Source organism: Pan paniscus, chromosome 5 (genome assembly GCF_029289425.2).
Source record: "Pan paniscus chromosome 5, NHGRI_mPanPan1-v2.0_pri, whole genome shotgun sequence".
In the NCBI taxonomy this organism is placed as follows: domain Eukaryota; kingdom Metazoa; phylum Chordata; class Mammalia; order Primates; family Hominidae; genus Pan; species Pan paniscus.
In genome coordinates, this window is record NC_073254.2 from 93,440,189 (window position 1) to 93,457,933 (window position 17,745).

General features: G+C 43.4%; 1 protein-coding gene across 6 annotated transcripts in view; it reads left to right on the forward strand.

Moving 5' to 3' along the window:
* Positions 1 to 17,745, forward strand: part of MTO1 (mitochondrial tRNA translation optimization 1) — a 42,084-nt gene that overhangs the window by 4,293 nt on the left and 20,046 nt on the right. For 3 of the 6 annotated variants that reach the window (XM_008961755.4, XM_008961757.4, XM_003809525.5), the window contains exons 2-7: positions 469 to 668; positions 749 to 866; positions 7,662 to 7,951; positions 15,597 to 15,709; positions 15,801 to 15,991; positions 16,542 to 16,672. In XM_008961755.4, the coding sequence (XP_008960003.2) occupies positions 469 to 668; positions 749 to 866; positions 7,662 to 7,951; positions 15,597 to 15,709; positions 15,801 to 15,991; positions 16,542 to 16,672 (1,043 nt within the window). Of the gene's footprint in view, positions 1 to 468; positions 669 to 748; positions 867 to 5,710; positions 5,809 to 7,661; positions 7,952 to 15,596; positions 15,710 to 15,800; positions 15,992 to 16,161; positions 16,237 to 16,541; positions 16,673 to 16,864; positions 16,985 to 17,745 lie in introns of those variants that run through there. The other 3 variants (XM_003809526.5, XM_055113878.2, XM_034962382.3) reach the window with 3 other exon arrangements.

Below are 17,745 nucleotides of genomic sequence, written 5' to 3' on the forward strand. Positions count from 1 at the left end.
CTGGGAGGCCGAGGTGGGCAGATCACCTGAGGTCAGGAGTTTGAGACCAGCCTGGTCGACATGGTGAAACTCGTCTCTACCAAAAATACAAAAATTAGCCAGGCGTGGTGCCGGACACCTGTAATCCCAGCTACTCAGGATGCTGAGGCAGGAGAATCGCTTGAACCCAGGAGGCAGAGGTTGCAGTGAGCCGAGATTGTACCACTGCACTCCAGCCTGGGTGACAGAGTGAGACTCCATCTTAAAAAAAACAAAAGGAAGTTCAGGAAGTGGTTTGTCATCCAGGTTGCCCTGGACACTTTTGCATCCCATTGGGTCTTTGGGATTTTCTTTGTAGTATATCTTTCACGTTTTCTATTTTTTATCATATGAGATGATTATAGTCACCTGTATAAATATTTCCTTATTAAGTAATCACTATATGCAAGGTGCTCATATATTTATTTTGTTTATGTCTATTATCTTTAGGTCAGATGTCATGTAATCCTTCCTTTGGTGGCATCGGAAAGGGACATTTAATGAGGGAAGTAGATGCCTTGGATGGCCTGTGTTCTCGCATCTGTGACCAGTCTGGTGTACATTATAAAGTATTAAACCGGCGTAAGGGACCAGCTGTGTGGGGTCTGAGAGCTCAGATTGATAGGAAACTCTATAAACAGAACATGCAGGTAAGAATAGGGCATGAGCACAGGAAAGATTATGGTGATTGTTTCATTACCATGTTTCAACTGGCATTTTCTTTTGACAGAAAGAAATCTTGAATACACCACTGCTTACTGTTCAGGAGGGAGCTGTAGAAGATCTTATTCTTACAGAACCAGAGCCTGAACACACTGGGAAATGCCGTGTCAGTGGGGTTGTTTTGGGTACGTATTGGTTATAGATGGTGTATGATAACAGCATATCAAATTCCATATGAGAAATTTATTTTAGAGCAAAGTGTGGAGATATGTTGCTTATTCAAGGAACTTGTTGCATTTTCTCTACCTGGATGAGGAAAACTATATAAATAAATACGTTTCTCTTTTCATCTTGGCATTTATGATGCTCAGTCAAATTCTAGGCTCATCAGTACCATGTTCCATCTTAGTGTAGAACTTTATAATCTGCATATTTATGTCTCCCTCTCTCCCCATCTTTCTATTGTAATTTCTGTTTTTTCTGGTTCTGACTTTAATTTTTTAAAAAATTCATATTTTAACAGCTTATATTTTTTTATGTAAAAGAGTTATGTATGTTTTTTATCAAAATAACTCATGCATATAATTTTTTCTTAAAATATTAAAAGGGTCTCGGCATGGTGGCTCATGCCCGTAATCCTAGCACTTTGGGAGGCCGAGGTAGGTGGATTGCTTGAGCCCCAGAGTTTGAGACCAGCCTCGGCAAGATGGCAAAACCTCATGTCTACAAAAAAATACAAAAATTAGTCGGTGTGGTAGCAGGTGCCTGTAGTTTCAGCTACTCAATAAGCTGAAGTGGGAGGATTGCTTGAGCCCAGGAGGTTGAGACTTCAGTGAGCTGTGATTATGCCACTGCACTCCAGCCTGGGCAACAGAGTGAGACCCTGTGTCAAAAAAAAATAAAAAATAAGTTTGGGTGTAGTGGCTCACACCTGTAATCCCAACACTTTGGGAGGCCAAGGCAGGCAGATCGCCTGAGGTTGGGAGTTCAAGACCAGCCTGAACAACATGGAGAAACACATCTCTACTAAAAATAGAAAATTAGCCAGGTGTGGTGGCGCATGCTTGAAATCCCAGCTACTCAGGAGGCTGAGGCCAGAGAATCACTTGAACCCAGGAGGCGGAGGTTGTGGTGAGCCGAGATCACACCATTGCTCTCCAGCCTGGGCAACAAGAGCGAAACTCTGTCTCAAAATAAATAAATAAATAAATAAATAAATAAATATAAAAGAAATTTAGAAATTTATATGGGAAAACAACCATCTCCTTCCCTGGAGACAGACACTTCAGCTTTTTTAGTTGTCACTTATTGTATATACTTCCATATTTCTAAATAGCAGGCTTATCTTTTTACTTCCTAATTTACAGTTCTAGACATTATCTATTAACTTTTTTTTTTGTTTGTTTTTGAGACGGAGTCTCACTCTGTGCCAGGCTGGAATGCAGTGGTGCAATATCGGCTCACCGCAACCTGCGCCTCCCGGGTTCAAGCGATTCTCCTGCCTCAGCCTCCTGAGTAGCTGGGACTACAGGCACGTACCACCATGCCCAGCTAATTTTTGTATTTTTAGTAGAGATGGGGTTTCACCACGTTGGCCAGGATGGTCTTGTTCTCCTGACCTTGTGATCCATCCGCCTCGCCCTCCCAGAGTGCTGGGATTACAGCTGTGAGCCACCGCACCCAGCCATCTATTAACATTTTTTGAGACAGAGTCTGGCTCTGTTGCCTAGGCTGGAGTGCAGTGGTACCATCTTGGCTCACTGCAACGTTCCCCTCCCAGGTTCAAGCAATTCTCCTGCCTCAGCCTCCCAAGTAGCTGGGGTTACAGGCGACTGCCACCATGCCCGGCTAATTTTTTGTATTTTTAGTAGAGACAGGGTTTCACCATGTTGGTCAGGCTGGTCTTGAACTCCTGACCTCAAGCGATCCGCCCACCTCAGCGTCTGAAAATGCTGGGATTACAGGCATGAGCACTGTGCCCAGCCTATTAACTTATTATTATGGTAATTCTCTTTAATGTCCAATTTTCCTTCCCTCTCTCCTTCTGATATAATTATACCGTAATTTTTGGTTGATAGTATTTACATTATTGACTAAGTATTGTTTACTGCATGGAAGTGTATTATGTTTGTCCCTTTCATATACTTGGTTTTGCCTTGAGTTAATAATTGCTTTATTTTATGTATTTATTTTGAGACAGAGTCTCACTCTGTCACCCAGGCTAGAGTGCAGTGGTACGATCTTGGGTCACTGCAACCTCCATCTCCCAGGTTCAAGCAATTCTCCTGCCTCAGCCTCATGAGTAGCTGGGATTACAGACAGCAGCAACCACGCCCAGCTAATTTTTGTGTTTTTAGTGGAGACAGGGTTTTACCATGTTGGCCAGGCTGGTCTTGAACTCCTGACCTCAAGTGATCCGCCTACCTCCACCTCCCAAAGTGCTGGTATTATAGGCGTGAGCCACCACACCTGGCCTTCTCCAGATTTTTTAGTTCTGTTTATGTGTTTGGGCTGCTCTCTTTCATGTACACAACTTCCTTTAAGTATCTAGCGAACTTTGGTTTTCTGTTGACTTCTTTGCGTTTTTGGTTTTGGAGACAGGGTCTTACTCTGTCACCCAGGATGGAGTGCAGTGGCACTATAATCGCTCACTGTAGCCTCCACCTCCCAGAGGTGATCCTCCCACCTCAACCTCCCAAGTAGCTGGGACTATAGGTGTACACCACCACACCCAGCTTATTTTCAATTTTTTTGGAGACGTGGGATCTCCCTATGTTGCTTCCCTGTGTTGCCTAGACTGGTCTTGAACTCCTAGGCTCAAGTGATCCTCCCACCTCAACCACCCAAAGTGTTGGGATTACAGGCATGAGCTGCCATGCCCAGCCTGTTACATTTTTAAATGAGGCATTAGGTCGGGCATGGTGGCTCACGCCTGTAATCCCAGCACTTTGGGAGGCTGAGGCGGGCGGATCACTGAGGTCAGGAGTTTGAGACTAGCCTGGCCAACATGGTGAACCTGTCTCTACTAAAAATAAAAAAATTAGCTGGGCGTGGTGGCATGCACCTGTAATCCCAGCTACTCAGGAGGCTGAGGCAAGAGAATCGCTTGAACCCAGGAGGCGGAGGTTGCAGTGAGCCGAGATCGTGCCACTGCACTCCAGCCTGGGCGACAAGAGTGAGACTCCATCTCTAAATAAATAAATAAGGCGCTAAAACACTAACTGGAAGATTTGTGTGTGCACAGTTAATTTTATTGCCTGGCTGATTCTGGTGGTGATTAAGACTTGAACTGCTGGACACGGTGGCTCACGCCGGTAATCCCAGCACTTTAGGAGGCCGAGGTGGGTGGATCACCTGAGGTTGGGAGTTCAAGACCAGCCTGACCAACATGGAGAAACCCCGTCTCTACTAAAAATACAAAATTACCCAGGTGTGGTGGCACATGCCTGTAATCCTAGCCACTCGGGAGGCTGAGGCAGGAGAACCACTTGAACCCTGGAGGTGCAGGTTGTGGTAAGCCGTGATAGTGCTACTGCACTCCAGCCTGGTAACGAGCAAAACTCCGTCTCAAAAAAAAAGAAAAGATTTGAACCAGCTTTTTGGTTTGGTGAATTCTCAAATATCAATGTCTGTTAGTTCTCAGAAGAATCAGTTTTCCACCTAAGAGAATAATATGGCTACCCACTAGCGTTCTGGGTACAAAATGGTAAGAGAGGCTGTGCCAGGGAGTGTCATCTTTTATTTTATTTTATTTTATTTATTTATTTTTATTTTTTCTTTTTATTTATTTTTGAGACAGAGTCTCACTGTGTAGCCCAGGCTGGAGTGCAATGGCGTGATCTCGGCTTACTGCAACCTCTGCCCCCCAGGTTCAAGCGATTCTCCTGCCTCAGCCTCTCGAGTAGCTGGGACTACAGGCACGTGCCACCATGCCTGGCTACTTTTTTGTATTTTTAGTAGAGATGGGGTTTCACTGTGTTAGCCAGGATGTTCTCGATCTCCTGACCTTGTGGTCCACCCACCTCGGCCTCCCAAAGTGCTGGGATTACAGGCATGAGCCACTGCGCGTGGCCCAGGAGTGTCATCTTTTAAAATACATATCTTAATTCCCATTTTCATTTTTATTATAGATTTATTAATTTTCTTGATTGGGAAATACATACTTAGTGCCAACAACTTAAAGGCTACAAAAAGCCTATAGAGTGAAAAGATAGTCTGTCTTAGCTGGGCATTATGGGCATTATGTGATTATGGCTCACACCTATAATCCCAGCACTTTGGAAGGCCAAGGCAGGTGGATCACCTGAGGTCAGGAGTTTGAGACCAGTCTGGCCAACATGGCGAAACTCGTCTCTACTAAAAATACAAAAATTAGCCAGGCATGATGGCTCACGCCTGTAGTCCCAGCTACTCAGGAGGCTAAGGCAGGAGAATCACTTGAACCTGGGAGATGGAGGTTGCAGTGAGCCGAGATCTTGCTACTGCACTCCAGCCTGGGTGAGAGAGCAAGAGTCTGTCTCAATAGAAAAAAAAAAGATAGTCTGTCTCCTTCACTTTGTCCCCTCAACCAGCCAGTTTTCTTTCTCAGGAGCATTTGCTTTGTTAATTTGTTGTGTGGTCTTTCTACCTAGGCATATGTACATGTCTTCATGCATATGTATATGTATTTTTTGTTGTTTTCACAAAATCGTAGCATATTATACACACTGTTCCTCTGTACCTTTTTTTTAAAAAAAAAACTTAATCTGTGTTTGCTTTGCTTTTGGAGGCCATGCTTTTTTTTTTTTAAGTTTGTGGGTTTGTTCCGATGGTTACCTTAAAAGCTATGATTTTATATATAATATAATATGCTCACTGACTTCCCTCAAGTAACAATTACTAAATTAGTTTTACTTTCATTTCCTTTTCTCCCCCAACTTTCTTTATTTTCCAGATTTAATGGTTATATTGTTTTTATTAGTATTTATGTTTATACCCTTAAATTGTTTATTTTTTTATTTTTGAGACAAGTTCTCGCCCTCTTTCTTAGGCTGGAATGCAGTGGCATGATCACAGCTCGCTGTAGCCTCGACCACCTGGACCCAAGTGATCTTCCTGCCTCAGCCTCCTGTGTAGCTGGGACCACAGGCATGTGTCACCACCCCTGGCTAATTTATTATTTTTTTTTGTAGAGATGGGAGTCTCACTATGTTGCCAGGACTGGTCTTGAACCCCAGGGCTCCAGTGATCTTCCTGCCCGAGTCTCTCAAAGTGTTCATATTATAGTCATGAGCCACTGAGCCTGGCCAATTTAATTTAATATCTTTAAATGCTATTTTGTGATCCTGTCCATGTTTTATAGGCCCAACAATAACAATTTTTTTGTGGTAAAATATACAAACCATAAAAGGTACCATTTTAACCATTTTTAAGTGTACAATTCAGTGCTATTAAGTACATTGACAGTGTTGTGCACCCATCACCACCAACGGTCTCTTGAACTTTTTCATCATTCCAAATTAAAATTCTGTACCCATTAAACAAAAAGTCCCCATTACCTGAAGAATAAACCTCCATTTTACTGTAAGGTAGAGCTATCTGAGGACAAAACCTTAATGTGTAAATTTCAGCTGTTTCTTTCATTTTCTGTTCCAAGTTTCATTTCTACATTCCTCCTCAGTTCTTATTCTCAGTTCTCTAATTTCTGAGCTTTGCAGGGCAAATTAGTTCATTCTCATTGATATATCTTCTCTTCAGATATTAATACTTAAGTTATAGCTATCTCCCCTCTGCTAGATGAGTTACCATTCTTCCAACCACTTTCTATCTTTCAAAAATATATTGAAATTTCTCATCTTCTGACTGGTTCTTTTTCATTACTTGTCCTTTTGGTTTTATACCTTTTTTATTCCCCTATTTAATTTTCTTTGAGTTTTAGAAGGGAGAAGAAATGAGAGGTTGTATGCCATATTTATCCTGAAGTCTAAAATTAATTAATTTTTTAAATTAATTGAGACTAACTTTTTAGTGCTGATATGATTTTAGGTACATGTGAATTGGTGATAACACATTGTATTCTCTCTCCTAGATTGCTTAGATTGAGATTGATATTAGCCTTCTTACTCATTTAAAATTCTTTGTCTGGGGTAGGGGAAATGGGAAGATATTGCTCAAAGGTTATACATTTTCAGCTGTAAGTTGAATAAGTTCTAGCAATCTAGTGAGCAGTATGGTAACTGCAGTTAATAATAATGTATGATATACTTGAAATTTGCTAAGGGAGTAGATCATAAGTGTTCTCACCACACAAACAAAACATGTAACTATGTGAGGTGATGGTTATATTAATTAGCTTGATTATGGGTATCATCACAGAAGGTATACTTGTATCAAAACACCATGTTGCATACTCTAAATATATACAGTTTTTTATATGTCTGTTATATGTCGATAAGGCTTGAAAAAACAAAAATATTACAAAAGGTTCTCAAGTTTCTAAAGACTGATAGTTTTTCTGTAGTTGTAATGTAAAATAGTCACATTCCATTTTGATCCATGGTAACAATTTAAAAAATGACTTTAGGCTGGGCGCGGTGGCTCACGCCTGTAAGTAATCCCAGCGCTTTGGGAGGCAGAGGTGGGTGGATCACCTGAGGTCGGGAATTCGAGACCAGCCTGACCAACATGGAGAAACCCCATCTCTACTAAAAATATAAAACTAGCTGAGTGTGGTGGCGCATGCCTGTAATCTCAGCTACTCGGGAGGCTGAGGCAGGAGAATTGCTTGAACCCGGGAGGCGGAGGTTGCAGTGAGCGGAGATTGCACCACTGCCCTCCAGCCTGGTGATAGAGTGAGACTTCATCTCAGATAGATAGATAGATAGATAGATAGATAGATACATACATACATACATACATACATACATACATACATAGATACATAGATACATAAATACATAGATACATAGATAATGACTTTATTCTTTTTTCTTGTTATTTAGTGGATGGAAGCACAGTATATGCAGAGAGTGTGATTCTGACTACTGGGACATTTCTGAGAGGCATGATTGTAATTGGATTGGAGACGCATCCAGCAGGACGTTTAGGGGATCAGCCTTCTATAGGATTGGCTCAGACACTGGAGAAGTTAGGGTTTGTGGTGGGAAGGTTGAAGACTGGGACTCCACCCCGAATTGCCAAAGAGTCCATTAATTTCAGTATTCTAAACAAGCATATACCGGACAATCCATCCGTACCATTCAGCTTTACCAATGAGACAGTATGGATTAAGGTAAGATACTTTACGAAAACCTGGCTTACAGCTGGTATTGGCTATTCACAGCAGGAAGTACTGTAACTTTTTTTTTTTTTTTTGGCAGCAGTTCACTTTATAGCACTATTGCTTATAGTGCAAAGAAATGATTTTTTTTTTTTTTTTTAGATAAGGTCTCACCTTGTCACCCAGGCTGGAGTGCAGTGGTACAATTATGGGTCACTACAGCCTTGACCTCCTGGGCTCAAGTGATCCTCCCACCTCAACCCCCTTGAGTAGCTGAGACCATAGGCATGAGCCATTGTGCCTGGCTTTTTAAAATTTTTTTGAGAAATGGGGTTTCACTATGTTGCCCAGGCTGGTCTCGAACTCCTGGGCTCAAAGGATCCACCCCCTTGGCCTCCCAAAGTGCTGGGATTGCAGGTGTAAACCACCGAACCCAGCCAAAGAAGTTATCCTTTTTTTTTTTTGAGGTGGAGACTTGCTCTGTCACCCAGACTGGAGAGCAGTGGCACGATCTCAGCTCACTGCAACGTCTGCCTCCTGGGTTCAAGCAGTTCTTCTGCCTCAGCCTCCCGAGTATACAGGCACGCGCCACCACACCCGGCTAATTTTTATATTTTTAATAGAGACAGTGTTTCACCATATTGGTGTTTCACCATATTGTTCCACCATAACAAGGGCTGGTCTCGAACTCCTGACCTCGTGATTCACCCATTTCAGCCTCTCAAAGTGCTGGGATTATAGGCGTCAGCCACTGCACTCAGCCTAAAGAAGTAATCTCTAAAAGGGATTAGCTAACTTGGCTAATTGGGTATTTCCCCATAAATCGTAAATTTCTTTTTTTTTGTTTTTTTGAGACAGTCTCAGTCTGTCGCCCTGCTGGAGCGCAATGGTGAAATCTTGGTGCACTGCAACTTCCGCATCCTGGGTTCAAGCGATTCTCCCACCTCAGCCTCCCTAGTAGCTGGGATTGCAAGCACCCACCGTCATGCCTGGCTAATTTTTATAGTTTTGTAGAGACGGGGTTTCACCATGTTGGCCAGGCTGGTTTTGAACTCCTGACCTTAGGTGATCCGCCTGCCTCAACCTCCCAAAGTGCTGGTGCTGGGATTACAGATGTGAGCCACTGCACCCGACTTTTTTTTTTTTTTTTTCTTTTTTTGAGACGGAGTTTCGCCATTGTTGCCCAGGCTGGAGTGCAATGGCGCAATCTCGGCTTACTGCAACCTCCGCCTCCCAGGTTCAAGCAATTCTCCTGCCTCAGCCTCCTGAGTAGCTAGGATTACAGGCTCCTGCCGCCACACTGGCTAATTTTTGTATTTTTAATAGAGACGGTGTTTTGCCATGTTGGCCGGGCTGGTCTCAAACTCCTTACCTTAGGTAATCCACCCTCCTCAGCCTCCCAAAGTGCTAGCATTACAGGCATGAGCCACCGTGCCTGGCAAATCTTAAATTTCATTACTTTTATAACCTTACATATTTTGTAAATTAAGCTTTTATTTTAAAAATTTTTTTCATTTATTATTATTTTTAATAGAGACAGGGTCTCGCCATATTGCCCAGGCCGGTCTCGTACTCCTGAGCTCAAGCCATCCGCCCACCTCAGCCTCTCAAAGTGCTGGGATTACAGGCATGAGCGACCGCGCCTGGTCAAATAGGCGTTTTTTGTTTTGTTTTGTTTTGCTTTTTGAGATGGAGATTCAGTCTTGTTGCCCAACCTGTGGTGCAATGGCACGATCTCAGCTCACTGCAGCCTCCGCCCCCTGGGTTCAAGCAATTCTCCTGCCTCAGCCTCCCTAGTAGCTGGGATTACAGGTGCCCACCGCCATGCCCAGCTAATTTGTTTTTGTATTTTTAGTAGAGACAGGGTTTCACCATGTTGATCAGGCTGGTCTTGAACTCTTTTTTTTTTTTTTTTTTTTGAGATGGCATTTCACTCTTGTTGCCCAGGCTGGAATGCAACAGCACAATCTCGGCTCACTGCAACATCCACCTCACGGGTTCGAGCAATTCTCCCGCCTCGGTCTCTTGAGTAGCTGGGATTACAGGCATGTGCCACCACACCTGGCTAATTTTGTATTTTTAGTAGATGGGGTTTCTCCATGTTGGTCAGGCTGGTCACGAGCTCCCGACCTCAGGTGGTCCGCCCGCCTCGGCCTCCCAAAGTGTTGGGATTACAGGCGTGAGCCACCGCACCCAACTGGTCTCAAACTCTTGACCTCAGGTGATCCACCTTCAGCCTCCCAAAATGCTGGGGTTACAGGCGTAAGCCACCATGCCCGGCCTAAATTAAGCTTTTGAAACGATATCAGGTGGTGCTGCTGGAAAGGCAGCCGCCCCCTTGCCCATCACACAATGCATTTTTATGGAGAACCTGACACTGAACCATTCTTAGATGACCTGCTTCTGGGGTGGGGTTTCAGACATAGCAGAGCAACTACCTCACTGCGATCTATTGAAAGTTAACCCTCAGCTGGGTGTGGTGGCTCATGCCTGTAATCCCAACAGTTTGGGAGGCTGAGGCGGGTGGATCACTTGAGGTCAGTAGTTCAAGACCAGTCTGGCCAACATGGTGAAGCTCCATCCCTACTAAAAATAAAATAAAAATAAAAAAATTAGCCAGGCATGGTGGCTCATGCCTGTAATCCCAGCTACTCGGGAGGCTGAGGCAGGAAAATTGCTCGAACCTGGGAGGCAGAGGTTGCAGTTAGCTGTGATTGTGCCACTGCACTCCAGCCTCCAGCCTGGGCAACAGCAAGACTCCATCTCAAAAAAAAAAAAAAAAAAAAAAAAAAAGAAAGTTAACCGTCAACGCATATAATTTTATTTTAAAAAGATGGAGAAAAACAAAAAGAAAAAGCAACATCGAGAAAAAGTTGTAAGACTTTTCTCAATGTAAGAGTTTTTTCACAACAAACTCCTATAAACCATTGAACGTCACTCACTGTTAATATTTTACCATATTTATCGCTATAGATATATCAATTTATGTCCATATTTACTGTGTAAGACGGTAATATACACATTTATTCTTATTCTTTTTTTTCTGGAATATTTGGGAGTAAATTGCAGAGATGATGAGCTCTTACCTTAAGCCTATATCTCAACTAAGCACAGAGACATCCTTTTATATAACCCTTATGCAATGATGAAATTCAGAGTACGATGCAGGGACAATAAAATTTAAATTTTTTTTTTTTTTTGAGACGGAGCCTCACACTATCCCCCAGGCTGGAGTGCAGTGGTGCAATCTCGGCTTACTGCAATCTCGCCTTCTGAGTTCAGTCAGTTCTCGTGCCTCAGCCTCCTCAGTAGCCGGGATTACAGGCACCCGCCGACACGCCTGACTAATTTTTGTAGTTTTAGTGGAGACAGGGTTTCACCTTGTTGGGCAGGCTGGTTTTGAACTGCTGTTCTTAAATGATCTGCCCGCCTTGGCCTCCCAAGTGTTAGGATTACAGGCATGAGCCACTGCGCCTGACCAAAATATTTTTTTAAAGACAGAAAAGAGTCCAGGCGCAGTGGCTCATGCCTATAATCCTAGCACTTTGGGAGGCCAAGGCAGGTGGATCACTTGAGGTCAGGAGTTCAAGACCAGCTTGGCCAATATGGTGAAACCTCACCTCTACTAAAAATATAAAAATTAGCTGGGCGTGGTGGCATGCGCCTGTAATCCCAGCTACTCAGGAGGCTGAGGCATGAGAATCGCTTGAACCAAGGATGGGGAGGTTGCAGTGAGCTGAGATTGTGCCACTGCACTGCAGCCTGGGCAACAGCAAGACTATGTCTCAAAAAAAAAAGAAAAAAGAAATTCAGAGAATTTAACACTGATACAGTGCTATTATCTAACATAAAGTCCATAGTCACATTTTGCTAATTGGTAAATATTGTCCAAAGCAGCTTTTTTTTTTTTTTTTTTGAGATAGGATCTCACTGTGTTGCCCAGGCTGGAGTGCAGTGGTGCAATCTCAGCTCACTGTAACCTCCGCCTCCCAGGCTTGGATGATCCTTCTACCTCAGCCTCCCAAGTAGCTGTGACCACAGGTGCTCACCACCATGCCTGGCTACTTTTTGTATTTTTTGTAGAGATGAGTTTTTGCAGTGTCACCCAGGCTGGTCTCAAACTCATGGACTGAAGGGATCTGCCTGCCTTGGGCCCCAAAAGTGCTGGGATTACAAGTATGAGCCACCAAGCCTAGCCCAAAACAACCTTTTTATTCCCAATCAAGGGTCATGCATTGCGTTTAATTGTCATTTCTCTTTAAAGTCTTTTACCTGGAACAGTTTGTCAATCTTTAATGATGCCGACATTTTTGAAGTGTAGAGGCCACTTTTACCTATCTCTCGAGTTTTAAAAAAATGTGGCTTGGCATGGTGGCTCACGCCTGTAATCCCAGCACTTTGGGAGGCCAAGGCAGGTGGATCACAAGGTCAAAAGACTGAGACCATCCTGGCCAACATGGTGAAACCCTGTCTCTACTAAAAATACAAAAATTAGCTGGGCATGGTGGCATGCCCCTGTAGTCCCAGCTACTTGGGAGGCTGAGGCAGAATTGCTTGAACCCGGGAGGCAGAGGTTGCAGTGAGCAGAGATGATGCCACTGCACTTCAGCCGGGCGACAGAGCAAGACTCTGTCTCAAAAAAAAAAAAAAAAAAGTATATTGTATGTGTTTAAGATTGAGGATGAAGAATTGGCCAGGCACAGTGACTCTCACCTGTAATACCAGCACTTTGGGAGGCCAAGGTAGGAGGATCACTTAAGCCTAGGAGTTCAAGACCAGCCTGGGCAACATAATGAGACCCTGCCTGTACAAAAAAAAAAGGAATTGATGGTCCTAGTTTCTGGTGAGTGTTATCCTGATGTATGGCTTCAAATATTCTGTTACTTTGAGCAAGATACTTTTATATATTTGCTTTGGTAGTATGCAAATTATGATAACCCTTTCTTCTTTTTTGAGACAGAGTCTTGCCCAGGCTGGAGTGCAATGGTAATGGCGCAAGCTTGGCCCACTGCAACCTCCACCCCCTGGGTTCAAGCGATTCTCCTGCCTGAGCCTCCCAAGTAGCTGGGATTACAGGCACCTGCCACCATGCCTGGCTAATTTTTTGGATTTTTTTAGTAGAGACAGAGTTTTACCATGTTGACCAGGCTGTTCTCAAACTCCTGACCTCAGGTGATCCACACGCCTTGGCCTCCCAAAGTGCTGGGATTACAGGCGTGAGCCACGGCGCCCAGCCCAAACAAAGCAAGGAGTCCCTGGGTGGGCACAAAAACACTTTTTTTCTTCTTTTTTTTTTTTTTGAGACGGAATCTCGCCCTGTCATCCAGGCTGGAGTGCAATGGTGCAATCTCGGCTCACTGCAACCTCCGCCTCCCAGGTTCAAGTGATTCTCATGCCTCAGCCTCCCGAGTAGCTGGGATTACAGGCACCCGCCACCATGCCCAGCTAATTTTTGTCTTTTTAGTAGAGACAGGATTTCACCATGTTAGCCAGGCTGGTCTCAAACTTCTGACCTCGTGCTCCACCTGCCTTGGCCTCCCAAAGTGTTGGTATTACAGGTGTGAGCCACTTGCGCTTGGCAATAACTTTTTTAAAAAAGTAACCATGGCCAGGCACGGTGGCTCACACCTGTAATCCCAGCACTTTGGGAGGCTGAGGCAGGTGGATTGCCTGAGGTCAAGAGTTCGAGACCAGCCTGGCCAACATAGTGAAACCCCGTCTCTACTGAAAATACGAAAATTAGTGGGGTATAGTGGTGTGAACCTGTAATCCCAGCTACTCAGGAGGCTGAGGCAGGCAGAATCGCTTAAACCTGGGAGGGTGGAGGTTACAGTGAGCTGAGATTGCACCATTGCACTCCAGCCTGGGTGACGGGGTAAGACTCCGTCTCAAAAAAAAAAAAAAAAAGAAAGTAACCACAAGACTGTTATTATACCCAGCAAAACAAAATTTCTGGGCTGGGTGCAGTGGCTCACAGTGGCTGTCAGCACTTTGGGAGGCCAAGTTGGGAAGATCGCTTGAGGCCAGGAGATTGAGACCAGCCTAGGTAACATAGTGAGACCCTGTCTCTACAAAAAATTTAAAAATTAGCTGGGCATGGTGGCTTTCACTTGTTGTCCCAGCTACTGGGGAGGCTGAGGTAGGGGAATTGCTTGAGTCCAGAAATTGAATGCTGCAATGAGCTATGATCAAGCCACTGCACTCCAGTCTGGGTGACAGAATGAGACCTTGTTTCTAAAAAAAAGAACAAAAACAACATAATTTCCTAACATCATCTTGCACTCAGTATTCAGTTTTCTCTATTTGCCTCAAAAATGTTTTTTACAGTTGTTTTATTTGAACCAGGAACCTTATTGGTGATATGTTTTGTTGATGACTGTTGCGATACCTCAGTTCTGGTTTTCTTAGTTTAAAAGAGTTTAAACAGGAAACACACAGCAAAAGAAGTGCGGCATAGAGTAATTTATTGAAAAGAAAAATAATATTTTAAAAGTTAGTTGCATAATAGACAGTACACCCTGAGAGCAAGAATTCAGGGTGGTCTGCTCATTAAGAATGAGAAAGCAAATACTAGCACTAAGGAGACTCCCTGTATGGGAGTTTTACATGCTTATTAATAGGAGGTAGAAAGAGTTGTTACTTGTAAGCATGTTCTAGGTGGTCTTCTGGGTGCACAAGTGTAGTAAGTAGCCATACATGCTTGTTCATATATCGCATGTCTCATTAGCATCTTAAACCTCCACCCACGGGTGTGTCTTTTACTATTAAAATGAGTAAAGGGTCAGTTTGAGGACAAGTAAAATCAAAGTGCACATGCTTTCTCTACAAGGCGAAGTCCCTACTGAAGATAGCATTGCTTGAATGAGCTCAATTACAATGTGAATACTGAGGTTTACTGTGCTAATTGTATGGTCACCATGGTTGCTGCCTCCCGAGAACATGGTTACTTCTTTGACTACCTATCCTGCCTTAGTTTTGTAACAGCTTCCCTCCTTTTTTTTCTCTTTTAAGCATTATATATGGAAGAAATTGAGTCATTTGTTCTCTAAAACTTCCCTCATTCTTCATTTGTCTGATTGTATCCCTCTGATGACTTAATTATGTTCCTCTAAACTATTTCTTTTAAACTACTGGTTACGGCCGGGCGTGGTGACTCATGCCTGTAATCCCAGCACTTTGGGAGGCAGAGGTAGGTGGATCACCTGAGGTCAGGAGTTTGAGACCAGCTTGGCCAACATGGTGAAACTCTGTCTCTACCAAAAATACAAAAATTAGCCGAACGTAGTGGTGCATGCCTGTGATCCCAGCTACTTGGGAGGCTGAGGCAGGAGAATCGCTTGAACCCGGGACACGGAGGTTGGAGTGAGCTGAGATCACGCTACTGCCCTCCAGCCTGGGCAACAGAGTGAGACTCCGTCTCAAAAAATAAAAACATTAAAAAAAAATTAAACTGCTAGTTAGATTTAGAGTTTTGCTTAAATTTAACTTCATCTTTTGGGATGTTTATTTTTGGCAAGAATACTTCATAAGTAATACTAGGCATTATGCACAAGTTTAGTGTCTATTAAAGTCAGTACGTATCATGTGGAATTTATTTGGATAAGAGAGAAACTAGTAGATAAGCAAATCAGTATTGCATCTGGTTACTGTTTTTTAGCCAGAAGATCAGCTGCCATGTTACTTGACTCACACCAACCCTAGAGTGGATGAGATTGTCCTTAAGAACCTTCACCTTAATAGTCATGTTAAAGAAACGACAAGAGGACCTCGGTAAGGACAAAATGTCAGTGCTCAGTTACTTTAAGGAATGATGTCAATCCTCTTTTGTTCATTTCAAGTTTATTTAAATGTTCTATTCTAGATACTGTCCCTCCATTGAATCAAAAGTTTTGCGTTTTCCAAACCGTCTACATCAGGTTTGGTTGGAACCTGAAGGAATGGATTCTGACCTTATCTACCCACAGGGGTTATCTATGACGCTACCAGCTGAGTTACAAGAGAAAATGATCACATGCATCAGAGGCTTGGAGAAAGCTAAAGTGATTCAGCCAGGTAAAGAGGATCACAAGTGCCCTTCAGTATAAGGTCAGCATTGTTTTAATGGTCAGTGAGGAGGCCTTAGCTACAGTCATTGTTGTTCAGAGCCTCAGAAGATGAAGCCCAACACCTATACATTTTAAATAGTCTGTTTTTTGTTTGTTTGTTTGTTTGTTTGTTTTGAGACGGAGTTTTGCTCTTGTTGCCCAGGATGGAGTGCAATGGTGCGATCTCGGCTCACCACAACCTCCCCCTGCCAGGTTCGTGATTCTTCTGCCTCAGTCTCCGGAGTAACTGGGATTACAGGCATGCATCACCATGCCCGGCTAATTTTGTGTTTTTAGTAGAGACAGGGTTTCTCCATGTTGGTCAGGCTGGTCTCAAACTCCTGACCTCAGGTGATCCACCGCTTGGCCCCCCAAAGTGCTGAGATTACAGGTGTGAGCCACTGCTCCTGACCTAAATAGTCTGTTTTTAAAGGGCATTTAAGGGTAATGCTTGCATCTCTACCTTGAGCAAATCCAGCTCTGTATTTACTTATTTAATGTCTTTGTTCTTTGGTCAGGCTACGGTGTTCAGTATGATTACTTAGATCCCCGTCAGATCACTCCTTCCCTGGAGACTCATTTGGTTCAACGACTCTTCTTTGCTGGACAGATCAATGGCACCACTGGTTATGAGGAAGCTGCAGCTCAAGTAAGAAGTTAAGATATTAATGTAAACTGAAAGGGACTATTTAACTGGTATTTCTCCTTTTAATGTCTGTTGTGTTAACTATGTAGATCTTAGATACAATTCATACTAATAGAAGACAATTTATGTTTCAGGGTGTTTGGAGATGGCTTTTGTAGATAATAGGTTTTTTGTTTTTGTTTTTTTTTTTTTGAGACAGAGTGTTGCTCTGTTGCCAGGCTGGAGTGCAGTGATATGATCTCCCAGGTTCAAGCGATCCTCCTGCCTCAGCCCTCCCTAGTAGCTGGGACTGCAGGCATGCACCACAACACCCAGGTAATTTTTGCATTTTTAGTAGAGATATGGTTTCACTGTGTTGGCCAGGCTGGTCTCAAACTCCTGACCTCAGGTGATCCACCTGCCTTGGCTTCCCAAAGTGCTGGGATTACAGGTGTGAACCACCTTGCCCAGCCAATAATAGGATTATTAAAACACTATGGCTTTATTACTCTTTTCTGAGCTCCTGTGTGATATCATATTTTGATTAGATGTATTGCTTGTGAAGTTTAAAATTTATTTTAATATACTTCATTAGAAATTATTATATTATTATTCCTTGTAAGTCAGAAATTATTTTATTTTTATTTGCAAGTGGGAAAAGGCTAGAGAAGTTTCACAGGTGGGTTTTAAAAAAAGATTAACCGGCTGGGCATGGTGGGTCACACCTGTAATCCCAGCACTCTGGGAGGCTGAGGAGAGAGAATTGCTTGAGCCAGGAGTTCGAGACCAGCCTGAGTGATGTAGTGAGACCCTCATCTCTACAAAAATATGTAAAAATTAGCCAGGTGTGATGGCATGTGCCTATAGTCCCAGCTACTTGGGGGGATGAGGTGGGAGGATTGCTTAAACTCAGGAAGTCGAGGCTGCAGTGAGCCAAGATTATGCCATTACACCCCAGCCTAGGTAACAGGGGAAGACCCTGTCTCCGGATAAAAAAAAGATTAGTCCCCGCAGAGTGCAGCTTATCAGGAAGATTAGATAGATATCTCTGAAAACAATGAATCATAGCCTTCTAAAGTGATATATTACCCATATTC